Source organism: Abrus precatorius, unplaced genomic scaffold (genome assembly GCF_003935025.1).
Source record: "Abrus precatorius isolate BTA unplaced genomic scaffold, Abrus_2018 Scaffold7, whole genome shotgun sequence".
In the NCBI taxonomy this organism is placed as follows: domain Eukaryota; kingdom Viridiplantae; phylum Streptophyta; class Magnoliopsida; order Fabales; family Fabaceae; genus Abrus; species Abrus precatorius.
This window is the reverse complement of record NW_020874417.1, coordinates 11,300,915-11,328,409: the sequence shown is the minus strand read 5'-3', so window position 1 is coordinate 11,328,409 and position 27,495 is coordinate 11,300,915. Positions and strand designations below refer to the sequence as shown.

General features: G+C 31.2%; 2 protein-coding genes across 4 annotated transcripts; both read right to left on the bottom strand.

Moving 5' to 3' along the window:
• Positions 1–863: 863 nt before the first annotated feature.
• Positions 864–3,171, bottom strand: LOC113873592 (protein trichome birefringence-like 36). Its single transcript, XM_027511781.1, has 5 exons — positions 2,828–3,171; positions 2,001–2,172; positions 1,740–1,921; positions 1,386–1,544; positions 864–1,164 (listed from the first exon to the last, which is right to left on the bottom strand). The coding sequence occupies exons 1-5, from the start codon at positions 3,169–3,171 to the stop codon at positions 864–866; spliced, it is 1,158 nt and encodes a 385-aa protein (XP_027367582.1).
• A 7,789-nt stretch (positions 3,172–10,960) lies between these two features.
• On the bottom strand, positions 10,961–22,714 carry LOC113872510 (protein SUPPRESSOR OF K(+) TRANSPORT GROWTH DEFECT 1-like). Of its 3 annotated transcripts, XM_027510118.1 has the most exons (9): positions 21,646–22,632; positions 21,329–21,342; positions 20,664–20,769; positions 15,306–15,504; positions 12,440–12,508; positions 12,275–12,349; positions 12,089–12,187; positions 11,810–11,965; positions 10,961–11,390 (listed from the first exon to the last, which is right to left on the bottom strand). In XM_027510118.1, the coding sequence occupies exons 1-9, from the start codon at positions 22,122–22,124 to the stop codon at positions 11,265–11,267; spliced, it is 1,323 nt and encodes a 440-aa protein (XP_027365919.1). In that variant the 5' UTR covers positions 22,125–22,632; the 3' UTR covers positions 10,961–11,264. The 3 variants fall into 3 exon arrangements, with proteins under 3 accessions (XP_027365919.1, XP_027365918.1, XP_027365920.1); XM_027510117.1 differs by lacking the exon at positions 21,329–21,342 and having other exon boundaries at positions 21,650–22,714; XM_027510119.1 differs by lacking the exons at positions 10,961–11,390; positions 11,810–11,965; positions 12,089–12,187; ... (3 more) ...; positions 20,664–20,769; positions 21,329–21,342 and adding an exon at positions 21,159–21,209 and having other exon boundaries at positions 21,650–22,632.
• Between the last annotated feature and the right edge of the window lie 4,781 nt (positions 22,715–27,495).

Sequence of the window (27,495 nt, the reverse complement as noted above, 5' to 3'; positions counted from 1 at the left end):
AGGAGGAGATGGAGGATGTTTGGTATTTGTACTTCTTACTTTGCCATTCTAATGATGCTTTGTTTCTGCTAGAGTGCTTTTTATCCAACATCATCATTTCAATGAGGCTGTAACAGCTCCCAAAAGCTCCTTTGTTAAATGATTTTCTTGCCCCCTAATTTGGTTGTTGCACTCATTTTAGTAACATTTACTCTCCCATGCGTCTGTTGGTCCAAAGTTTTTTTATTAAATGTTTCTTTGTTTTTTACTAAACAAATACATGGTATGTTTAATTTCTCTTTTAAAAAAAGTTTTTTATATTTTTTTAAAATATAGTATAAATTATACTATATTCATATATGTTTGATTTCTTTTTTAAAAAGAGTTTTTTATTTTTTTCTTAAATATAGTATAATTTAAAAAAAATAGAAAACTTTTTTTTAAAAGATTTATACTATATTTAGAAAAAAAATAGAAAATTCTTTTTAAAAGAAAAATCAAACATATTTAGTCTCAGATTTTCCTCTCTTTTATTTTCTTTTTTCGGTACACATCAATCTCAAATTTTCCTTTTTCTAACTCTCTTCATTTTCTCTGCTGGTTGTTCTTGAGTTTTTCCATCTTTTTTATTAGTAAGAAACTCTGATATTGTTGTTCCTCTTTGACTATGTTTTTTGCATTAAAATAATAGTCACCTGCTTTGTGAAAATCATAATGAAAAACCCAAGTACCTGTGTTATCCATCTGATAACATTACTGACAAATAGAACACCAAACAACCATGTACTTGTAGCTCTAGATGATGTAAAGCAAATGCTGATCTAGAGCAAGTTGTTGTACACTGTTTACACTTATCATAAGACATTCCAAACTTTTCATTGTAATCAAAGCAATGCACTCAGCATCTCATTCCAAATATCAGGCACACCAGGGAGGCACCAATGGCTGCAATCAGAGGAAAGGCCTTTTCCTTGTTTCTGTCTCTCATCTTGGCTTATTATCCTCCTATACACCGAAGGATGCCCGTCTCTGCGCAAAGCCGTCATTGTTGTAATATCTTGCAGATATACTGGAAACCTCATTCTCTTCAGCACTCCTTGTAGCACTACCGAAGGTTCAGGAACATGGAGGTGGCTGAAAAATGGTAGAGGCTGCTTCTCATTGTAGCATTTCCAACCATTTTGCCTGCATATACAAGTCAAAAAACCAAAGTATGTATGTGAGTGAAACAAAAAAAAAATTTAATAACTAAGAGTGTGTTAGTGTTAGAGGGTGTGTTGCAAGGATTTTTTTTTTTTTTTTTTTGCCTTCTTTTGTCTTAATTGGAAAAGGAGGATCATAGTTAAGCCTTAGGCAAATAGAAATAGAATAACTAGTTTGTAACAAAGAAATAGAATAGCTAGTACCTGTTATGCCTAGGTGACATGCTTCTAAAAGTGACTTGGGTTCTTCTAGGGTCTAGATTTAGATCCACCCACCTTGCCCATGTACTTAGTCCTTTCTGATAAGCAACCATAGGATTCATGTTTCTGATGAGATTATTTCCCTCCATGTAGTAATCCCACCTGATATTAATCAAGAGACAACCCACAAGGATGTTAAATTGGCACATTAACGCATTGATATATGCTAAAGGACCTCAAACTTAAAAGCAAGGAACATATAATGTGGAATGTTCACTGAGAATTTAAGCATGAGTGGAGGAAATGGAATGATACTGAATTCAAGTGGAAGATTAGAGAATGATAAATATTTCTTACGAGCTGGTTTGATCAGAGTGAGTCCACCAATGGGCTGAATCAAATACAAGGATATCAACTCCTTTCCAATACCTTGCATTTTCTTCAATCAAGTCCAAATGTAAAATTCTCTTATTTTCTGGACCTTTCTTCACTTCTACTAATAGTGGTGCCCAGAAAAACTCAATTGATGTCTCAAAATCCTTCAGGTGAAAATTTATAAGATCAATCATTTTCAGAGAGGTAAAAGAGAAAACATGTTTTGATAAATGTCTTGCTTACCATGGCATGGAAGGCCATTGCAGGTCCATTATATGTCACCTTTTTTCTACTAGTTGGAATAACTCCTTGCACTAAGCAAACAAGAGATTCCCACTGATTTCTCATGATTGAATCACCCACCAGCATTATTCTCTTTCTTCTCATTCTTCCAAGAAACCTTAGTGCATCAAACCTGTGCAACTCATCAAGAAGTAAAATTTATACACAGGAGTTTGTCCATGAATTAGTATTGAATGCATTTCACACACTCAATATTGCTTCACATGCTTCTCACATCCCATGCTAATTTCAACTATATACAGCACACAAACAATTCAATAGGCCTAATTTCACATATCAGAGGTAGTAAGAGGGGCACAAAATCAAGATCAGTGAAGGGTTCGAATTAGCAACTTTTTATGTGCCCTTTGCAATCCCACACCATCAATAGCATAGTAACATCCCACCCACCCTCCACTCTCATTTAAAATTGAAAAAAATTACATTGACTATAATAAAACAGACTGAGTGCCATAAATATGCCAGCAACAACCATTGATTATATTGATGATCAATCACTTTTTGTGACAATTGAATAATCAAATTAATTAACAGAAAAATTCAACTCATTGCACTAAACTTTTATTTGCAGTGTATTACTATCTATTAACAATTTAATTCTAAGTGTAAGGCAAAAACAATTATGTAAAGTGAGTATGTAGTCATACATACACTAAATATAATAAAACATGATAAAGAATATTCATGGCATGAGTGTATAGGGGAAAAAAAGGGTGACAGTAGTCAACAATTCTACATGCTTAGATAATATAAATATATATATATACCTTGGCATGGAACAACCGTTTGGCTTCCACTTCCACTTCTCATAATCAGAATCTGGCCTTCCATTCTTTTGACAAGTAACTGAAGTGCTGAGATAAGGACAGTTAGAATCATAGAGAGGGTAAGAATCATCATAAACCCATTTTCCAACTGAAAAGTCACATCTCTTGCTAGAATTTCTTTGGCTTTGGACCATGCTAACATCATCGGCTTGAACCAGAATGCCAACCTCATCCTCAGGGTCCAGCAGAGATAATGAGCAGCGGAAGAAGCTTAGAAAGGTGAAGCACAACAATGAAAAAGAAAGCAAGAGAATCTTTGGTCTTGCCATGGGGTGAGAGAGCATAGAGTAGTGTGAAGAGTGTCAAAAGATGAGAGAAGGTTTATGTAGATTGGAAGGGCCAAGTGTTATGAAGTTAAAGTGTTTGATCAAGGCATGACTTGCGGTGTTGTGGAGGTGTGGACCATGGAAATATGACATTGATACTTGTACTTATTCCTTTGCTGACACTCTATTAATTGACATCTGTGTTCCTTTTCTTCATTTACTTAAGAAAAATGTTTTGTGGGGTGTCTATACCTTCGAATAAAAAGAATAAAAGGAGAGAAAATTAATAAACATGATAAATAATGTAATATGATACGAAGAGAGAAATAAAATATATTAAATAAGTGTTGATACTGTTAAAATGTTTGTAAATCAAAGTTATCAATTGCTGGTACCTTATTTCCTTTTTACCCACAAAAGGAAAATTGATCCTTAGAATAGAATGAGTAGCTGTGTCATGGTTGAGACAGGTAGGCATGTGCAGTTGCTGTTGTCTGACATTTAATGGGTTTCAGAGATGAATGATTTTTGTTGCTTGTTTTCAGTTTCTGAGGAACCAGATGAATACTATTAGTTTCATCTCACATTATTTATTTTTAAAAAAAGTTTCGTTAACATCAAATCTAAAGATTAATTTTCAATATTTATAAATATAATTTAAAAAAAAATACGTATTTATTATATTAAAATTAAAAAATATAATAAATACTTCTATTTTTAAGTCAAATTTAACAATTTCCTCTAAAAGATTGTTATTTTGAAAAATTAAAAAGTATTAATTTTTTTATAACACCCTTATTTATTAGTGTCTCACGTACATAATTAATTGATAATTATATTCTAACTCTTTTAAAAAGAACATTTTAGTTAAAAATTATATTTTAAAAAAAATTGTGAAATTTAATAATTTTTTAAAATGTTTGTGTATTACCTTAAAAAAAGACAAACAACATAATACTGGGTCAGCTTTTCTACTAGGTGACCGAATGATGAGAATTTTTGTCATCCTTGTTTTCCTCTTTTTCATGGAGCAGAATGAAGAAAAAAGAAAAGAGCAAAGGAAAAAACTTAATGTCTAAAGTGAATCATCGTCATTATGTAAAAAGCATAATGCTGGTGGGATCTGCTGGGCAAGATCCTTGTTTTCCTTTACATCTTTTGTACCTTCGATGAAACAGCGCTCTGTTTTGATCTTTTGCATATCCAATCAAAATACACGTTTGATATTGGAAACCAAAAGTTTCTTTTAGAGTATTGGAGAAAATTAAAGACTTTTTAAAACAACAACAACATTTTTTAAGTGATTAAGAGGAACAAGAGTTAAAATGTTAAAGATTTATTCAAAATGCCTTTTTCACGTGAAATAAAGTATTTTTCTCATAATTTTAAATTGTTATAACTATAATTATTTTATTGTCTTTAACATTCAAATTTTAATTTTTATTTTGAATATATGTATCTTCTCACTAAAAGCAATCATGTTCGAGCTTGTTATGAATATTCATTGACACACAAACTCAGGACCATAAATTAAGTTTGAATAACCTCCGTAAGTAATTCATGCGTTTGGTAGTGTTCAAATTTTAGTTTTAAATGTGAATATAATTGCACTAACAGAATAAATAATATTATCTCAATTAAAATCCAACATGCCCCATTTAAGTACATGACAGAACAACACAAATCGTGTAGAATTTGTTGTGTTTGTCTACCTCGGTTGTTTGAGGCCTACCAGCCAAATAACTTCAACCCATAAATATTAAAAGAAATCTGTTCAGTTTCTTAACTCTGGAAGGAGTTGGGACTGTTCTCATTGGTGTCTTCAGCTTTAGGCGTGGTTGAGAATTGGATGGAGGAGGATATTCCTAAAAAGACCTCTTTGAAGCTCAAGTCAATAGGTAAATGAACATATTTCAGAGTTAAGGTCCTTCCCTTTATACAGACGTGCGCTTCTCTGAGTTTTAGGAGTTATACCATTAAGTTCACAGTAGTTGAATAGCTAATGTCAATTGAAATAGGCTACCTTTTGAAACCGCTCAGAATCAGAATCAATATTCATTATTAGTGTTTATTTTTACTTTTATGAGTTTTGATTATAGAAATTATGGGTATTAATGAGCTGTTACACATTTATGAATAGTTTTATTTGTGATTTATTTTCATATTAATGAATATAATCAAAATTAATTTTGAGTTATAACTTTCTTATATTTAAACGTTGTTAGTATTAATAAAAATGTAAGTTTCAACTTCCAAGTTCATAGGTTTCTAAATTTTTCATGGTTATAATATTTAGTAATCATAACTTTATTTATTCTTGAAAGATATGATAAGGTTGAGAGTTCTACTAAACACCTAAACACTTACATTAAGAATTAAAAATGCAATTTGATAACTCAATCATAACATTACTAATTTTTGAAGGTAAAAATTATCACCTATAGGCAATTAGAATGGAGGCTTTTCTTAATGCGACCTTTGGGAGGTTGTTGAAGAGGATTATGAGGTAGGACAAAATTCAATGCTTTATCAAATTAGGTTTCATAAGGAAAGAATACAGTGAAAATCAAAGGCAAAATCTTGTCTATTTTCTATTGTTTCTCTATAAATTTTTATTAGAATTATGACTTTAAAATTGGCAAAGGCTATATGAGATTTTCTTATGTAGAAATATAAAGCAAATGAGAAAGTCAAAGGGATGCAAGTGTTGAATTCGATCAAGGAGTTTGAGATGCAACGGATGAAGGAGTCAGACATAGTGAAAGAATATTCTGACAGACTTCTAAGAATTGTAAACAAAGTGAGATTGCTTAAAATTAAGTTTCCTGATATGAGAATTGTTTAAAAGTTCTTGTGATTATTCCTGAAAAGTTTGAATCCACTATTTTCTCTTTGAAAAATTCAAAGGATTTGTCAATTGTCACTTTAACAAAATTGTTATATGTTTTTGCAAGCCTAAGAACAAAGAAAACTCATGAGGGAGGAAGGTGTGATTGAAGGTGCATTATAGGTCAAACTGAAACTTAGTCATGACAACAAAGGAAAGAAAAAGAAGACTCAAGGGAGCAACTTTGAGCAAGGAAAGAGTTCTAACAAAAGCAATAAAGGAGAAGATGAAAACCCCAATCATTCTCCTTGTCAACACTGTGGAAAAAGGAATCATCATCACTTCAGATGTTGGAAAATGCCTAGCATACTTTGCAACAAATGCAACCAGCTAGATCATATTGCAAGAACAAAAAATAGTCTCAAATTGAAGCAAGTGGTTGATCAACAACAAGAGGAGAAACAATTATTTGTAGCAACCTGTTTTGCCACTAGTAACAATGATGAAAGTTGGTTAATTGACCGTGGATGCACATATCCTGAGACCTATGATGAAGAATTGCTCAAAGAGTTGGATCGAACTATGGTTTCAAAAGTAAGAATTGGTAATGGAGATTGCATAGATATGAAAGAGAAGGGCATTATTGCAATTGAAAGTTTATGTATAAAAATAATCATTAACGTGCTTTATGTACCTAATATTAATCAACATCTGTTGAGTGTTAACCAATTGTTTGAAAAAGGCTAAAAAGTCTTGTTTAAAGCTAAAATGTGTTTGATAAAAGATGTAAGTAGGCAAGATTTGTTCAAGGACAAAATGAAAAGAAAAAAAATTCTCTTTAGATCTGATGGAAGAAGTGCAAGCTATATCAAGATCGATTAATGTTACTAAACTTTGGCACAAGAGAATGGGTCACTTTAACCATGTTGCATTGTCGAACATGAAGAAGCATAATATTGTGAAAGGCTTGCCATCATTGGAAGATCACTTAAGTAGTTGTAGTACATGCCAATGGGAAGCAAATCAGGCTGCCATTTCCACAAGCAAGATGAAGAGTTTCACAAAAAATCCAATTGATTCACACAGACCTTGGAAGACCTCAACCTAAATTGTCTTCACAAGGGAGTAGATATTATATTACCTTTATTGAGATTTATTTCTTGAAATTCAAGTTTGAAGTTGCAAGAGTGTTTTGGAGGTTCATGGCTTGGATTGAAAATCAAGCTCGCTGCAAAATTTAGGTTATAAGGTCTAATAATGGAAAAAAAGTACACCTCAAAGCAATTCAATTCCTTCTGTGAAGAGGTTTGGATTGAGCACTAACTTACTACTCCTTACACTCCACAACAAAATGGAGTCAATGAAAGGAAGAATAGAATAATAATGGAGATAGTTAGATGCATATTGCATAAGAAAGGACTTTCAAAGAAGTTATAGGCTGAAGCTACAAATATAGTAGTGTTTCTATTAAATAGGCTTTTTACAAAAGCAGTGCAAGAAAAAACTCCTTATAAAGCATGATATGGCTATAAAACTTTTATTCAAAACTTTAAAGCCTTTGGGTGTATTTGTTTTACTTATGTACCAAAGGTGAAAAGAGATAAGTTGGATAAAATGGCAGAAGCATGAATTTTTATTGGCTATAACACAACTTCAAAATCTTATAAAGTCTTCAAACAAAAACAGGTAAGATTCTAATAAGCAAAGATGTTTATTTTGTTAAAGATAAATAATGGAGCTGGGAGAAAGATGAATGGAAATGGGTTCCTAATTTTTTTTTTAAAAGATGAAGATGAAAATGTTGATGATCTACCTATTAAAGGAATTAGATTACTTTATGGGATTTATGAAAAATGTAATGTTGTGTTAGAACCTGCAATTTTTTTTGAAGTTGAAAAAGATCCAAAGTGGATTGTTGCAATGCAAGAGAAACTTAACATGATTGAGAAGAACCAGACTTAGAAATTGGTTCATAGACCTTAACACAAAAATGTTATTGGTGTCAAATTGATGTCTAGGACCAAACACAGTGCAAATAGTTCTGTTAACAAGCACAAGGCCAGACTTGTAGTGAAGGGATAGGCTTAAGTATTTAGATTTGATTTCACTGAAACATTTGGTTCGGTTGCTCGGCTTTATACAATTAGAGCGGTTTTTACTTTTACGGTTCAAAAAAGATAGAAGGTGTTTCAGATGGATATAAAATGAGTTTTTCTCAATGGTTATTTGCAGGGGGAATAGATGTTGAGTAACTTGAAGACTTTGCACTTAAAAGACAAGAAAACAAGGTCTATTTGCTAAAAAAGGCCTTGTATGGTTTAAAGCATGCTTTAAGAGCTTGATACAATAGGATTATAAGTACTTGTTGATTATTGGTTTCACAAAAAGTCTCGGTGAATAAACTCTTTATGTGCAATGCTTGAATTTTAAGATTTTAATTGTTTCTTTGTATGTGGATGATCCCTTGGTGACATGAAGCAATATTGCATTTGTTTAGGAGTTCAAACAAGATATAATGAAAGTCTTTGAGATGATAGACCGCGAAAAAATGACTTTCTTTCTTGGCATGAAAGTCAAACAAGATGAGAAAGGAAATTTTATTAGTAAAAAAAAACATGCAAAAGAAATTATCAAAGAAGTTTTAAATGGAGGGAACTCTAAGCCAATGGGTACTCCAATGTTCAGAAGTTGAAGCTTTGCAAAGAGGATGGTGCAAAAAAAGTTAATGAGACTTATATTAGAAGTCTTGTCAGTTGTCTCATGTATCTTATAGCAACAAGGTTTGATATTTTGTATGTTGTAAGTGTTCTTTCTATATTCTTATATTGTGCAAGTAAAGTGCATCTTCAAGCTACTAAATATGTGTTGAGATATGTTAAAAGAACTCTTGGTTATAGAGTCTAGTTCAAGTATAATCAAGAATTTAATCTCCATGAGTTTACTGATAATGATTGGGTAAGTTTATTAGATGATATGAAAAACACTTATGGTTATTGCTTTGCATTTGATTTTGAAGTGTTTTCTTAGGCCTCAAAGAAGTAGAATATACTGGCACAATCAACAGTTGCAGCAGATCTCATAGTTACTTTTGTAGTTGTTAATCAAGTCGTATATATGGTTGAGGAAAATTTTAGCTAATTTACATGTAGTTCAAACAAATTCAACTAAAGTGTTTGTAGATAATCAAGTAACAATTGTAATTTTTAAAAATTCATTTTTTTATAGAAAGACTACATACTTCAATATCAAGTTGTATTTTCTAAGAAAAGTTCAAAAAGAAAGTGAAGTTTTGTTAGAATATTGCAAAACAAAAGATCAATTGACATATATCTTTACAAAGACACTTCCAAAAGGACAGTTCAAGAATTTGAGAAAGAAACTTGAAGTCAATAGCTACTAATATAAGAAGGATTGAAAATTTAAATCAGTATCTATTATTAGTATTTATTTTTTATTATAGGAATTATGAGTATTAATGGGCCGTTACACATTTATAGATAGTTTTATTTATAATTTATTTTCAAATTAATGAGTAGAATTAGAATTAATTTTGAATTGTGACTTTCTTGTATTTAAATATAAATTTTAGCTTTCAAGTCCATAGTCTTCTAAATTTCTCATAGTTTTAACAGAAACTCACCTTGTCTAAGAGTTATACGAGTAAATCTTTCTTTAATTGATAATTTAGTGCATTATTCATGCTTACTAACGTAGACTAGTCTAAGATAGTTGTGTCCAGGATCTGAGATGATCAAGGATCTATACGTGCTTGTGATGCATGATTCTCGGTTGCTATAGGTTCTGTCAATGATGGCAGTTTAAACCTATAGACCATGGTCAACTATGTTGACCCATTGCCCCTGCCAATATAGTTAAAATCAGGATTTTACTTTAAATCGTAAAGGAAAGTGAAAAAAGTAAATCGTAAAATCGTAAATCGAATGTAAGATTTTATAAAATTCATATATATGATATAAATTCATATTATTCATATAAAATATCATAAATTAAGGAGAAAAACCTTCAAATCAGTAAAAACACTTAAACAAAGTAGTACTCACAAATCATAATTTATTCCATAAGAATGTAATGCATCGACGTGAGTAAAAAATAGACCACAATAGAAAAGATGCAAGAAAGCAACACTAAACTTGAACTCAGAGCAGTAGCACACTACTGAGTTTAGTTGCAGACTAGGTTGTACGCACTAGGAGGACTGTTGAATGTTGACAACAATGTTAGGGTTCAAAGCTGCTAGAGGCAAATTAGATTCCATAAAAAGGAGATATATGAAAGAGGCGTCAACTATGATAGGGTTCAATAAAAGAGGCTTTGCAAAGAATTTTCAAAATTGAAGTGAAATCATGAAATTTCACGATTTGAGAGATTTTATGATTTAAATCGAGATTTTACAACGATTTTACTCAACCAGAATTTTATCCATGATTTAAATTGGTAAGACTTCCTAAATCGTAAAATCGTAAGATTTTACAATTTAAATCAAGATTTTAACTACCTTGGCCCCTGCTCAGCGTCGTCGGTATATGACAAATATCAAGGTGATTCGTGAATAGGGAGAGTGGGTCCATGGACTTTTGTTGGTATATGTTCTGATTTTCTATGTATGATGATATCACCGGAGAAAATCGATTATTGACTTCAGATCAAAAATCAATTTGAAATTTTTAAAACCAATAAGAATGACTACAAGTTAAAAAGAAGTTGCAAAAACATAAGTTTTAAACAAGGAGAAAGATGCTATAATACAGATTTTATGTTGCTGTTGATTTGTCAACCTTGGTATCGTTTTCCATTTAACTCAACCATAGCTACCATACATTCTTAGGTTATAAGAGCTGAAAAGAAAAGCCATATCCTTTACCAAGGCTGTTCTTGAAGCCGATTTTGGCATCCCAACCAAAAAGAGTTTGAATTCTTCCAATATGAACAAAGATAAGAAGTAACTAGCGTTGTCAATGTATTTGTACTAGTTTTGTGAGGATTGAACAGACCTTGAAAAATGCTAGCAACATCAACCTACTTTCGGTTGTATGTTAATTAAAATATTTCTACTATTCCATTTATTACATAAGTATACATCTAGTTCAACCAAGTGACCAGCAACCCAACTGAGTCGATGACTAGGCCAAATTTAATAACGTTGGCCGTTTGTCATGATAAAAATTTACATTATTATCTTTCTTTATTCTTTTGGATCAAGACTATTAACAATTTGTACATAGTGTGTAACAAAAACTAACAAACGTACATTTCACAGTACCGGTCATCCCTCCTCTCCAAATTCTTGTGTGAATCTTTCATGCACCTTGAGATCAGCCTTGCTTACAGTTGGCTTCTGTTTCGCCAATACTTTATCAAAATCTACTCTAGTGATGGGTGGAGGAAGAATCTGCATTTAGTGATAAACTATCATAAGAAAACTATACAATAAGAATCAATGCCTTTTTTTCAATTAATTTTCCATCTAGTTCCAACAGTAAAGAAAACAAAAAACAGATTATATCACTACTTATCCAATTGGACTACAGATTAATTAATAAAGTAATCCAATTACATTCTCATATTTATTTCTTTTTCTCACTAGTTTCCTCTTTTATTTCACACCCTATCCTATCAACTTCTGAACAATGATTCAGTCAAACTAAAATTTTAAACTGTCTCTAACTGCAAGTCCAAAAGACAATGAGTCACTATCCAGAGAATTTCAATTAGATATCCATTGATTCTTTGCTGCTTGGCAGCAAGACTACAAAATAACAATCAATCACAAATTCTCATGTAAATTTCAGTTTCCCACCCAGCATGTACCTTTGAAGCAAAGCCTTGTGCATCAAGTTCCTGCAGGGTAATATTAACAGCTCCTCGTCTAGTAGGTTCACAAGGAATCCACATTCCTTTAGAAGTCTTCCTGAAGAACTTAGCAGCGTGTGTTTTACGGACAGGTTCAAATAGTACATCCTTAACCTGAATGAAGGAAACAACAATGTGGCACATCTTGCAGTTTAGCAGAAAGCCTGAACAAGAAAAACTAATACTGCTTAATAGATTCATTCAATAATGGCTGGCTAACTGTAAGTTAAGACTTACACAAACAGCAATATCTGAACCAGAAAATCCATCAGTTTTTTGTGCCAATTCTTCAAAATCTTTTTCAGTTAGGTTATGAGGGGTATCTCCAAGATGCACCTGCAAATATCAAAATCCTTAATAAGGATGGAACATATTCACAAGGCTAGTCATCTTTAGGTGGGAAATGCTTGAAATCTTCTGTACCTTAAATATGTGCTGCCTTGCCTTCAGGTCTGGTAGAGGAATGTATATGCGTTTGTCAAAGCGTCTTCGAATGGCCTAAATACTGTACGTTAGCCTCAATGAAACAGTGTACAATGATAGAACATTCTCTTCAGTCTTCACAGACTTGAAGGATAATTTTCGTACCTGATCCAGAGCATAAGGAGTATTTGTGGCTGCAAGAATGAGAACTTTCTGATCATTGTTTCCCACACCCTGACATGAACACAGTTAAAGCTACAAAGGGAAGCTCGAGATTTCCAAAAAAGTAGATTTTTTTTTTTTATAGAAGGGATATGGAAAGCCCTGACAGTCACCATTCCAGATTTCTAGATAAGCATATCAAGAAAAAATTACAATCAACAATAAATATTTGTGACATTTAAAATAGGGAGAAACCACAGATTATGCAAGAGCAGAACAACTGAACAAGTATGAACTGCATCGGCAGTGTCACAAGCCCAGTCTCAGATTTTGGGCATAGGTAGGAAGTAATGATGCCTTTTGAAGGTTCTTGATGCCAGCTTCTGTAAGAGTGAAATGTTTGGGTGGGAAATTCATAAGTTGTATATCAACCTAAGATGAGCCACATGCCTGCTCATTAATCCTTTCCATGAAGGAGAGGTATCAGTTGATTCCCTTGACCCTTACGATATAGTGGACTCTACTCTGCTTAAGACATTCTTGTTCAAACCAAGGGGTTCAAAAGCCCCACAAATTGCGAGAAGCATACAATATGCAGTTTATTGAAGTTCTAAAGGATAAGGTTCCCTCACTTGGCTTGTGTGGAGAAAGTCATGGAGCCAATGAGAATGGAGGGACGACAGTGATGGATACCATTTCAAACAAAGCAGAATTGATATTGAAGTATCTCTAATACAAATCAACGACATTAAGTCTTAACAATCTGATTGATTAAGGGCTGTTTGCATTAAACTTTGACCCTATTTCCCTGACTTGAAAAAAAGTTGCATCCACTGGACATGTTTTGTAATGCATGCTTAGTTAATTTCAACCATAGATTTTATCTCGTAATGTGTGCTTTGTTGGCTCAAAACACTCCAAAGAGGCACTAAATTAGTAATCAAACCATAAAATTTACTAGTACAAGAAAAAGGAACTCATTGCATATGTAGTGGCTGACACTCTAATCATTGCATATTTCTGCCATGATGGTGAAGGAGTTGGAGTTGATTGAAGCATTTTGCAACCTTGATCTGAAAATTCAAGTCTACAAGTGTGTTGCTAGGAACTCTAAAGGTCACCAATGAATTCTTTGAGCAGATAAAGGCTGCACAAGAATGCAATGAGTACTTGCAAGGCCGACTCAAGAGAGAAGCTGGAAAGGAGCATGCACTTGTTGAAATGAGTAGGGAATGATCAAGTACAATGAACGTAATTGCATGCTTAATGAAGCTGACTTAAGATGCGCAATCTTGGGAGAAGTGCACAGGAGCAAGCTTAGCATTGATCCTAGTGCAACAAAGATGTAACAAGACTTGAAGAAGACCTTCTAGTGGTTTAGAATGAAGAATGAGGTAGCCAAGTATGTAACTTCCTATTTGACTTATAAAAAGTCAAAGGTGGAACATCCGAAGCCTGCTGGAGAATTGCAACCTTTGAATATTACCGAATGGAAATGGGATGACATTGCTATGGATTTCATGTTAGGATTTCCAAATATGACCATTAGTCATGATGTTGTATGGGTTATTGTCAATAGACTGATCAAGTCTGCCCATTTAATTCCCATCAATGTCAAGTATTCTTCAGAGAAACTAGCACAAACTTATCATCCTTTCTCTCTTCACCCTCATTTTCATATAATATTTCAAGAGGTACAAGGGAGGGGGGGAGTGTTTCTCATATTTTTGGTAGTTTTTTTTTTTTTTACTTGGAATGGAGTTCTTCCTTGGAAACTCCTTTTAGGTGGTTATAGGACGTGAACGGAAATGTTTTTTAGGCCTTTTTATGGTTGTTTGCATTTATATGTTTTCTTATGTTTATGGCTGCATGATGCATGAAATGTGGTGTCTTGCATGTTTCCTTCTTCCTTTCTACAATGTTGGATAGTTTAGTGTGTGTCACCACCCACATTAATTGCATTTTGCATATCTTTGCTGTATATGAATGTTCCACTTGAGTGTCACTACTTTACTTAATAGAATATTTCTAACCCCATGGTTTTCAGGGAAGATATAATGTTCTAATGTATCCATTGCTAAGTTTATATATATGTGTAAAAAGGAGGTTTTGTGAGAAATAAATAATTCTTGAAGTGTGTGTGTGTGTGTATATATAGATATATATATATATATATATATAATAGCTAATTCTCTTGTATTTTTAAGTTAAAACATAATTCCTTTTCTTTTGTGGGATATAAATATTTTATAAATATTACAATTTGTACGTGAGTACATTTCTTTAAACACAATGGTGTATTGAATGAAGATCTTAGAATATTATGGGAAGGAATGGAGTGGGATTTTGTGAATGTTAATAAACGTTATGTGGTGAGTCTTGCGCATAGAAAACGACAATGTGATGATTTGGAACCCTTGAGGGACCTTGTACCTAAAACTTGGTGGGCATTGAGAAAACCTATATTACATAATGAGGTTGTAAAAACTTTGCATGAATTGGTTGAAACATGCATCATGTGCATATTATCAACATGAATGTAGAAGCATACAATTTGGTACAACTATAGGATGTTGGCCACCATTTTGACGTGAATAAGCCCTACAAAGATCGTGCTAGAGATCATTCTTGAATTTGCTTGTTGAGACAAGTTTTTAATATATCAAATTTATGTTTTGGCCATGGGCCAACACCAGTAAGGAATGATTGACACAATGCTTCACTAAAATCCCCCAAAGGACCATTTAATTATAAATTGTAAAGTAAGTTCACAGAAATAATACTCTACTATGTACCTGCAACAATTTTAGAAACAATGCTGAAGTTAACAATCTTTAATTCAAGTTGCAGTATAAGACGTAATAAGTACCTGCATTTGCACTAAAAGTTCAGTTTTAATCCTTCTAGATGCTTCACTTTCATTGCCTTCACCTCGTTGACCACATAAAGAATCTATTTCGTCAATAAAAATAATCGAAGGAGCATTATCACGAGCCATTTGGAAAAGACTTGAAACCAGCTTTTCACTCTCACCCATCCACTTAGAAACAAGATCCGATGATGAAACACTGCAAAGATAGAACATATACACTTGAAACATTAATTAACTCTTGAATGCAATTTTATGTTGTAAAAACATTTTATATCCTTTGTTGACCAGTATTTGAGACTGAAGCAAACACCAGCAGAACAATTATTTTGAATTATAAAATATTACATACAATCATATAATGATATTAAAGAAAGACTTAAATATGTTATTGGTTTCTATAAATGTAAGTTGTTTTTGTGATAAGTCCCTATAAATATTTCTATTAAGAAGTAGTACATGAAAAGTTGAAAATTTAGGAATTAGTTTCTACTTTTAACCCCCTTTGTTAAGTGCTGAGCTAATTGACGGACTCAGCATTGACACATGACACCACGTGACTTGCCACGTCATTTAAATTTGTTATTTTTTATTAATTAAAATAATTATTTACAGAAAAGTCCATAAACATGTTTTATATTTTTGCAAAAAAAGCTCCTTCTTTCTCTCCAAACTTCTCTCCCTAAATAGCATTGGCAAACCCACCCCAAACCTCCACTTTCCTCACCCCAACCCCAACCCCAACCTCTCTCACCCCTATCCGACATACCTTCTCCTTCCCACATTCTTACTCTTCCAGCATCTATTTCTCATTTTCACCCTTCTACCTCCACCCACCCCCCTTTCCCACCCTTTTCCGGAACTCATTCTCCTTCTCACATTCCTACCCCTTCTGGTACATATTCCTCATTCTCACCCTTTTCCTACCTCCACCTGCCCCCCTCTCTCCCACCCCTTTCCCGCACCCCTTCTCTTTCTCACATTCTTACTTCTTCCGGCATCTATTCCTCATTTTCACCTTTCTCCTACGTCGGGCTCTTTGAATCCAAGAAGTCACATAGTGTCATAAAAAAAGAATCAAATGACATAAAAAACCTCTCTTTGCTTTCGTTACAAGGACGGCGCTAGGATAGACTGACTAAGGAATAGAATCGCATCTGCCTACATGAATGGTCTACAAAAACGACTCAATCGGATCGGGGGAATACCTTTCTGAGTGAGGTAATTAGCTACTCCAGATGATCCAGCTTATTTGAAGGTAGCCCCCTTCTCTTTCAGTGGATGCATGCAGCAAGACTACGGGAGTTATACTTCTTCGTCTTTCAGAAGCTAGTGAGACAATGGGTCCAGCTTGGACTCCCGAAGTGCTAGCCTACACACTACTTCCTATAGAAAACCATAGTTTTCGCTTCCTCTCATTTCACTCGTCGCTTCCGCTGCCTGGAGGTTGTAACAATCCTCAGTTTCCAGATATGCCGCACTCTACCCAGATAACCCACTAGCTTCTTTGCTCGCTGGATTGCTCTTTCGTGGTCTCATTTTAGCTCTTGTCCCCCTAGTGAGTTACTTGGGTGAAGATAACTCAATATCCATAAGTTTTTTGATACACAGGATCCTCACAAAGAGGCAAGGGTAGAGCATACTTTCTTCTAGTTAGGAATTAGAAGATAGTCATCATAAATTAAACTTTCAGAGAGAATCTAGTAAGAATACATGATATTATAGAAACAAAAATTTTATTTCGATTTTTCTTATCCCATACAAACTGTTCCTCCTTATATAGAGGATGAAAAACAGACAGCATGATTACAAGTAGACACTATCGGATAAGAATCCGATACTTTTCTAAAGGGGCTTCAAATAAGCTTACAAATTGAAACAAATTTTAGTACAATACAGTAAATAAAGCACACCAAACATTGCCCAACAATGATTCGTCTGGATCCTAAGAATCTAGCATCATATTTATTATCCTTGATCTTGATGATTCAGCTTGATGACTCATGAGGATGTGCCATTTTAAATTCCATTCACTTTTTTCTTTATCTGAAAAAGCATTCATTGGTGGCATTACTTTGTGAATTTTGTTCCACGTGTATTCTTCATCAGGCATTGGAGGACAAATAGTATCGAATGGTTTTAGATTAGTGTAAGTGGAATTTACTTTGATCATTTCATCTCTTGATCCACTGATTGTGTGGAGATGTATGATTAGGTCAAATTGATGAAAAGGAGGTTCATCATCTTGAGTAAAGATCCTTATATTTGGATAGGTATTCCATACCATTACCTGGTTTTGAGTGTACAATAACTTTGATGTTGGATGTTGGAAATATGGCCTGTGAATTACTGCAACAGTCATATTTTTTGGGAATTCAAAAGGTGGCTGATTCTCTCCTATTTCTTTCCATATAGCAACTCTTTCCATCTCGATTTGAAGATCTTTCTTCCAGGATGATATTGGTTGATACTAAGTTAAAAACTTCCATAACAAAGATGACTCATTTTGAGTGTTATTAAGGAATTCAAACATCTTGAAAGTGGAGAAAATTATAGGATAATAAAACAATAAAGAGACACACCATAGATACCAAAGATCTTCCTCAATAAAAGGAATTTCCATGAGTAGAGCAAAGATATTCAAGAAAGGTGCATTAGGATGAAACCAAGTGGGTTTTGGTCTAATATTATGATTATATAAGGGGAGGGCTAGGTAACGGAACATGTGATTTCTCGCCAAATCTTTGATATATGCAAGAGTGATTGGTTCTTCAGTAATCAATTCAGGAGGGAACACAAGGTGGTAAGGATTGCTGCTACTGGCATTTGCTTGATGAAGAGGAAATATCAATGGGTATATTTGAGCAAAAGTAATAATGGGAATTGGCTTTCTTGGTTTGGATAACATATCAAGTACAATATTTTTTTCACCTTTGATATGCTTGACAGTGAAGTTGTATCTAGAGAACCAATTTTTGAGTCTGAAAACTTGAAGATCAAGAGGCATTTTATTTTTGAACTCAAGAAGAGCAGGAAAAGAGGAGTTATCCATCTATACTTCAAAATTATATCCTCTTAAATGGAAATCAAACTTCTGTATTCCATTTTTAACCGCAAGAGCTTCCTTATAAGTTGTATGATAATGTTTCTCAGATTCTTTGAATTGTCTACTTGCGTGTCTACAATAAGCCTTTCTCAGATTACTAGGAAGCTGTCTTATTAGAAGAAGTTGATGGGAAAAAAAGTTACCCCGCAACTGTCACATCATTTAATTTTTTAATATTTTATTATTTAAAATTAATATTCAAAATCAAATCCCTGAACATATTTTAAATATTTATTAAAAGGTACCTCGAAACCTTGGTCCCCTTCCCTTCCAACGCCTTCTCCTGCGTTTCCTTCTCCCTCTGTTCTTAAGATTCAAAAAGTTCAATGAGCATCTTGGCAACAAGTTAAAGAACCTACATCTTGTTAAGAATTCCAATGTGGATGCATAAAGTTTGTCTGTAGAGCATCTGAAACCAACAAGAACAAAGGGAGGAGATAGAGGGGAGAAGAAGGCACTAGAGAGGAAAGAAACCAAGGTTCCAAGGGACTTTTTTGTAAATATTATAAATATGTAAGAGATTTATTTGTAAATATTAATTTTAAATAATAAAATATTAAAAAATTAAATGACGTGACAATACCTGGCAGTGATGAGTTGGCTCTCCATGAGCCAACTAAGCACTTAATAGAAGAGAAGTTGATGGCAGGGACTAAATCTTCCTAACATCTTAACATTTTAGAAATTAAATCTTAACAAAAAATTTTATAAGAACTTATTACAAAATATGCTACATTTATAGGGACCACAACTATATTTAAACCTTAATATAAATACATAGCCCATGGTGTAGTTAAAACACACAGAATTCATCCGATGTTTTCTCATTTTCTCTCATCTTAACACACTTTATTATTTTCAATATGTAAATATAATACATTAATATAAATTAGTCATCAATATCTCTTTATAAATATTTTGTTTTTGTATAAAATATGTTGTCTATTTGAATTCATGCTAACGTATCTAGGTCGTATCTTATCTTAAATTTTCAAGAATCTCTCGTATCCTCATATCTATGTCGTACTAAGTATCTGGGTTTTATAGGGTTTCAGTTTTGAGCAAGAGGCACATAGCACTATTCTTGTTCCTTAAATGAGATTATTGATATAATAAAGTGGATGCTCATAAACAACTTTGTAAATGTACTTGTGGATGCCCATTATTGATATGATGAGTACCTAAAAAGATTGAATATCTGGCTGCATATGTGATATGTCTACTGAGTGAACAGAAACTTTATTTATTTGATTTCTCCATTCTAGAAAATTTTATATTTTTACAATTTTACTTCATGAATATTTTCATCAAAATTACCCTGTACTTAACAGTTAAAAGTTAATGTAAAATTTTGATGCAAGTCTGGTCAGACAGGTAACCTCTATTAATATTGAAAGACTGACGATGTCTTCCAAGCATATAGAAATGTACACTCATATGACCATGTACTACTACTAACATAACTATTACTATTACTATTTATCTAATAATTCTCTTTTCTGAATTTCTAAAATTAATTGAACACATGAAAGCATATTCATATAATCATTTTATTGTGCTCTGATTAATTCCTTTTTTGAGTAGCATTTGCATATGACTCCTTTCCAATACAGCAATGGGTACTGTTTACCAAGGAGAATTGTACTGTGTACCATTATCATGCCATTAATTAACCTGAGAAATACTCAGTTTCTATTTCTGATAAAATTATATCCTATACAGTACTAGAAGCAAGCAAAAGCAAGAGAAGACAATGCAAGAGAAAATGAAAAAGAGATGTGTATCAGATCAAGCAATGAGGAGGAAAGTTGCAAAGGTATAATGGTCGGGTAGCAACAAAGTGAATCAGTTCCTGTGGAACTGGTGGACAAAGAAATGGAGGGGTAGTTTTTTTTTCATAAAAAAAAACTTCTATTAAGTACAGTAATCCAGTTTTTAATGAAGCAACTGAATACTGTTTGTTGGGGTTTTGACTTTTGATGAACCAATTATAGGCTCACACTGTTCCCAAAAAATTTGGATTCACCATTAAAATTGGAAAACAGTTTATTTCATTGATTTTCTAAGTGGACTATCAATAGCCTGAGATTAGTGGAATATATGATACATCAAAGTAAGATAAGAAGAGTATTGTGATTGCTTAAACTTTGTAAATACAGCATAGTAATTGACAATCAGATGTCAAGCTCACTTTCCAAAGTCTGTGGCTCTTTGGTTGTGAACTATCTCCTATGTATTCATGAATAAAATACCTGAAGAATGTAGAGTCTGCCTCTGTTGCTACTGCCTTTGCTAAGTATGATTTCCCTGTGCCTGGTGGACCATACAACAGAAACGCTCTCCATGGTTGTCTCTTACCTAAGTGAGTATAACATGACGTGAAGTTGTCAGCACAATAGAGATAGTTAATCCATTAAATATGATCTTTGGTTTTGATTGGTTCTAAAAGGACAAGACTCCAATTAGTCTTAAAGAAGTTTTCCTTCTAACATGATTCTAGTTAGACTGTTCCATCATAAAAACTCACTCCAATTTATCAATAATTACTTAGTAGCAATGATTTTACAGTTAGCTTTTTCTTCAGATGCTATTATTGTTTCAACCATCAACATAGAAAGAAAAGATTCCCTGCTCCTGCAATTAGGGGTTAATGGAACTAAATTTCCATGCCTTGTAAACCACAGTGTAAATAAACAAGCACTAAGGATGATTTTTCTCATTGATAATCAGTGGAAAACTGAAACATGTATCAGGGTGTCAGGAGACCATAACTACATCCCTAGAGTACTAACTTGAATCTGTTACAACAAATTTTTCATCCATAATTAAGATGTACAAGGTTAAATATAAATCACATGGTTGTTTGATAATCACAGGAAAGAGAATCAACTAACTATGTAAGTGTGACTCCTCAAACTGTTACTAGCCGCTCTGTTTATCTTGTGCAGAGTAGAGGCTTTCCAGCTTATGGATCTAATTTCCTTTTCTTTTCAAACTAATGTAGTTTCAAGCTTTCGTAAAAGGCATGACTCTAGTTGAATAAACAAACTATGGTACTTAAAGCCATACAATTCCAAAACTCAAAACTTAAAGATGTTGTCCATGGTAACCATAACCTGACCTATTCACTAAAAAGCATCTACCTGTAGTGTAGCCTATACAGACACCGAAATAGAACTAAGTAATACCAGAAATAAAAGAAAATGCAAGTACCTAACATCAAGATTCATCAACATACCAGTGAAAAACTGTGGGAACTTAACAGGCAATATTACAGCCTCTTGTAATGCTTTTTTGGCACTCTCAAGGCCAGCAATATCACTCCATCTAACATTTGGCTTCTCCTTGATTATAACAGAATCAAGACCAGCCTTCAGCTTTGCTATTTCAGGATCCTCCTTGTCTTTCTGCCCTCCCTTACTTGTATCTGTCTTGGGTCTCACAGAACCTGCTGCTGCATCTCTATTCACATTTGCTTCACTACCTCCCGCATCGAGAATGGCACTAATCTCCTCAGCCCTCCTCAAGTATTGAGCAAATTTTTGAGTTATTGCCTCCTTGATCTTAGGGTGCTTCTCATACTTCAAATGGGCCCTTAAGTATTCCAATGCATTCATATAAAGAGTAAATGCTTTCTTATAGTTCCCTGCATCATCCTCGTGAACTGCCTGCTTAACATATTCAGCAGCATGCTCCTTGAAATTGCAATACATCTTCAAATTACTGTAAATTATGTTCACAATCAAAAGCAATAATTTGCTCTTACCCTTTAACTGTAAAATATGTTCAAAATGAAAAATACCCTTTTGATATTATTGACTATTGAATACACTCAAGGGGCAGAATTTCGTCTATCTAGTGGAAAATTTCATAAACTCAATTACTCAGAGACCTTAAACTGTGTCACTTTCTTAACATTAACCGATAATAATACCGCACGAATTAACATAACAATACCGTTATGAAACAGAGGAAGAAGATCACTTTGATTGAACTATAGACTATAATTACACACAGGTGACACAGCTATTACACAACAGTCACATCAGAAACAAAAGGGTATATTTCGAAGTTGAAAAATCAACAACTTTTGCAAATTTATTACAAAGTACGAATGACGATGGCCATTAAATGCCCAGAAGGAAACAGAAGCACGAATATGTAGTAAAAATAAAAATCCAAATACAAAAGCTTAAACAAATTGTTAAATCATGAATCAAAGACGAGATCGAGAGAAGCGTTGTAACTATTGGGAAAGATTTTTGGGGTAGAAACAAAACAGGAAACAACAACCTCCCAATACAAAACGGTCGTGGGAATAAAATGTCACTGTTGTAAGCACCAAATTGTAAGTATAAATTTCAATAAGAAAAGAATTTCAAAAAAGTTAAACTATAAATTTTAGTCTGCGGGGTTTTTTAACTTGTTCTTGGGAAAAAATAACTACAATTTAATTCTTACATTGAATAAATATTTTTAAATTAATCTTAACTATTTAAAATTCTATTAATAACTAACTAGAAGAGACTAAAACAAAAAAAAAAAAAAAAAAAAAACTCATATAAGAGTTAATATGTAAATTTTAATTAAAAATTAATTCATAAATAAGTGTATATATAAGAATTAAGCGTGTATTTTAATCATAAAAAAAAAAATATTACTGTATTTAGTATAGTATCTAGTAAAAATTGTTTTATATAAAAATTAATTTTTTAAATTAATTATGTACAATAAAAATTATAATAAAAACATTAATATTCATATTTTATTCATTTATTTTAAAGTATAATAAAAATAAAAATATTAATTTTAACTTTTTAAAAAAATTTAAGAAACTAATTATAGTAAAATTTTATTAAATTTTAAAATAACTAAATGTATATTTTAACTATAAATAAAAACTGACATGTCAAATGAAAAAAAAATCGTGAAATTTAATATACTTAAGAATTATATTTTAAGTATATTTATATTTAATAAAGTTTCGTATCTCAAATATAACAAATCTTTTCTTTTTAATAAAATAAAAAGTTTTTTTAAATATTTTATAATAATTAATATAAAATTATTAATATTAATATTTTATTTATTTATTTATTTAAAGATATGACAAAATAAAAAATAAAAAATGTTAATTTCACCTCTCACAATTAAATTTAAATAACTAATTGTAGTAAAATTTATTAAGAAAATAAGTATTATATTGTTATACCTTGAATATAATGAATTTTTTATTTTTTTAGTAAAATTTTTTCACTTAGATATTTAAACTTAATCTTAAAAATTTGAATTAACAAAATTTTATAAAATAAAATAATTTTTTAATTAAGAATTAAGTATATTTTAAAGATAAAATTGAGTTATAATATAATTTTTTAAACCAAATTTAATTTTTATATTTTTTTAAAAATTATAAATAGTTAAAACATATATTTAATTTTTTATAATTGACACTTATTTATTAATTTTTATATTAAAATTTATACTATAATCTTTATACAGATTTTTTTTCTTTTTCTTTTTTACATTGGTTCTTCTTCCTAATATTGTTAAAGCGTGTTAAATGATAAGAATTAATCTAAAAATATTTATTTAGATAAAATTAAAATTAAAATTTTTTATAAATATCAAATTAAAAACGTGTTAAAAATAAAAATTATAATTATAATTTAACTAATAAAAAATTATATAAATTGATAATTTATCACTTCTAAGTGATGAAAATGTAACGAGAAATACTTTATAAGAAAACATATATAATGTAACAAATAAAAGTAAAATTAAAAAAAAATCAAGAACTTATTATTTAGATTTACGGAAATAAATCAGTAGATTAACTCGGCATCTTTATAAGCATGTGGATAAAATAGTTTTTAGTTTAAATAAGGTTTTGTTCTTTTTAATCTTTATAGTTTTTATTTAAATTTATATTTTTAATATTTTATAAATAATTCCCTTAAATTTTTTTATATAGTTACTTTATTAGTAATTTGGTACTTCTGAAGTATATATCTATAAACATTGTATGATATAAAATTAATAAAAATAATGATGTGATATTTATATTTCATTTTAGAAGTCATAATTTTATAAGCTTAAATTTTATTTAAAATATGAAAAATATAATATTATTAATGATGCAAATTTATAGGATTATTAAAATAAACATATGTCGTAATCAAATTAACAAATAACAAAACAAATTAATAAATTATTATTAGCAAGATCATTAAAAAATAAAAAGTAATTTAAATTTGATAAAATTAAAATTGAGTTATGTTTGAGAGTCAACCAATTATGTGAGTAAAAGTTATAAAGAAATTTTGTAATGGGTGACACCTTAATTTATGATTTGAGTTACTATCTAAACATCTTATTTTACGTGTTAGTTGAAAATAATGTTGTAACATCTATTTTGCAAAATATTTACAAATGACTATGTAAATATTTATGCCTGACGTTGACTGATGCCTGACGTTGACTGTTCCTAAAGTCTTTGTTCAAGAAGAAGTATATTTGACGATGGTCTCATACTTCGGTCGTCGGAGGTCTTTGTTGGCATGGCCAACTGTGTTTGTGTACTCTTCGGGCAGTTTTTTCTTTTATTATTATTATTATTATATATATGACTTGCCATTCTGAAATTTAGACAGGTGCATATGTATAACTTCTAAAAAATTTATTTATATTTTTAGTTCCTATTTTTATTTATATATAATTTTAATTAGTTATATTTAAGGTTTTAAGTTATTACTCTAAGATTTCATTTAATAGGTAATAAAAATATAATATATATTACTAATATATTTTTATTTTTAAAAATATTAATATAATAAACTATAACAATAATTTTTTTATTAAAATTTTATAATAAAAATTAAAAATTTTAGATTAATTTTATATTTTTATATTTTTATGATTATTTTTAATATAATTCAATTATTTTTTCATTCATCTAAAGGACTAAAACAAATTATTAATTATTTTTTATTTTATTTTAATCGATCAAATATTTATATTTTGTATTCTATTTTGCATCTTCTATTTCTTTTTTCTATATTTTACATTTCATTCAAACAAAGACTTAAGATTTGTTTAGATAGTATGGAAGTAGGAAGTAGGGAGAAGAGAGAAAAATAAAAGAAAAGAAAATAGAAGAGAAGATAAAAATTTGGATGTTATGGGAGAAAGAGAGAGGATGTTCTGGGATTTTTATTTTTTTTAATTTCATTTTTTATTTTTAAAATATATTAAAAATATTAAGAAAAATATTATAACAAAATTCTGGACTTGTATATGTAAGACTTTTTGGTTTTAAGATGTATTTCCTCACACTTTATTCTTCCTACGCTTTTGATAATTATAATTAAGTTATTACCTTATTATTATGCAAAACAGCATTGTTTATGTACTTATCTCTTGTTAATCAACAATGTACGTTTTGTATCCTTTGCCACAACTTACTATCATAATCAAGGCTCCTAGTTTCTAGTTGAATGAAGAGTGGAATAAAGAGGAAACAAATAGAAAATAAAATAAAATAAATTCATTTTTTGACAGATTAAAATAAGAAAAAATGAAATGAAATGAAAAAAATTCATCTCTACATGTTTGAATGAATAAAAAATAAAAAAAATACACTAAAAATAATTGTAAAAGTTAAAAATAATTAAAAAAAATCCTTTATGCCCCCTTTTCCTTAATGGGAGAAATATTAATTTATTTATATTTTGTGAGACTCACTCCAAAAAACTTGCATGGCTCTTCCCAAAAAACATACACACACATTGTTTATGGTAGCATGCACATTAGCTAATTGCCAACAGCTACTTGCTGGTTGATTGATGATTTGATTATCAACTAATGGTTGTTTGCTCCCAAATCAAGCTAAAATGTGTATAGCTACCTGTTATTCAGCTGATGAATAATGCAGTGCTGTCTCTTCATCAACTGTTACTAAATACTTGCACCCAATCCACTAGCTTGCAAAATTTTTGGTGTCAATAAAATGTTGCAAATTCATATTCTAATCACTTTTCACTCTTTTCACCTTATTTGCCTGCAGATCGAAGAGACTTCTTAGCTCAAGGGCTTAGTTTTTAAAGCAAATTGTTTATTTCAAAATTTGTGAAAATTGATTAAAATTATATTTTACTATTTTTTTTATTTTTGACTTAGTATTTACTTAAAATTGATTAGTAATTTGAAAATACTTATGTTAGTTGTTAAATACCTCTGCACTATAACAACAACTTCTAAAGATATATAATCTCATGATTTTTTTTTCTATAACAAAATTAAGATAAAGCATTTAACATAAAATTAAAAAGATATTGAAGCAATAATTGAACTAATCTTTTAATTTTTTTAAAAATAAAAGGATCATAAATGCACAGTTTATTTATTCAGTTATTTTTAAATAATAAGTTATATCAAAAAAATTATTGAAATAAAATAAAAACAACTTTGAAAAGGACCATAAACCCTACATCATATGTTTTTCATAAATTATGGAAAAGACCTTAAACCCTAAATCATATTTTTATAAATTATAATATATGTGCTTCTTCCATGGGTAAGGAAGCTTCTATAATAACTACATGGAGTTGGTTACTAACTTGTTAATCCGTTACTATAATGGTCCTCTTCGCCAACACAAGAATAACTAGTTTGTAGTCAAAGTATTCGCTGACATGTAAGGTGATATGCATCTCTGAACCTGCAAGCAAGTCATTTTTTAATATAAGAAACATCCATTGATTAATCATGACAGCGTGAAGACATAAAATTTCAAGGACACCCCACCCTGCTAGTCCCAAAACAATTAAGGTAATGACAATGTATCCTTGGTCATAATAAAATTGATATGTATGACTTCAAGTACAACATTGATGTTCAAAAGGAAAAGAGAAAATAGCAGCTAATAAACAGAATATTATTGATAGACATAATGTTACAATATCTTAACCAGGCCAGAAATTCCTATAGTGAATAAGGCTTGCCAATATCTTTCTCATCCCTTGGAATCTCATTGAAGGGTTGTTACAAGAAACCTAAGGTATCTGAAGGCAACCGTATCACATG

Excerpts from the sequence above, each read along its gene's own strand:
- LOC113873592 (XM_027511781.1), bottom strand. The coding sequence starts at position 3,171 with ATGCTCTCTCACCCCATGGCAAGACCAAAGATTCTCTTGCTTTCTTTT. Across the intron at positions 1,922-2,000 it reads CAATGGCCTTCCATGCCATG|GATTTTGAGACATCAATTGA; the intron begins GTAAGCAAGACA and ends TTTCACCTGAAG. Across the intron at positions 1,545-1,739 it reads CACTCTGATCAAACCAGCTC|GTGGGATTACTACATGGAGG; the intron begins GTAAGAAATATT and ends GATTAATATCAG.
- LOC113872510 (XM_027510118.1), bottom strand. The coding sequence starts at position 22,124 with ATGTATTGCAATTTCAAGGAGCATGCTGCTGAATATGTTAAGCAGGCA. Across the intron at positions 12,509-15,305 it reads AACTTTTAGTGCAAATGCAG|GGTGTGGGAAACAATGATCA; the intron begins GTACTTATTACG and ends TGTTCATGTCAG. Across the intron at positions 11,391-11,809 it reads CACAAGGCTTTGCTTCAAAG|ATTCTTCCTCCACCCATCAC; the intron begins GTACATGCTGGG and ends CACTAAATGCAG.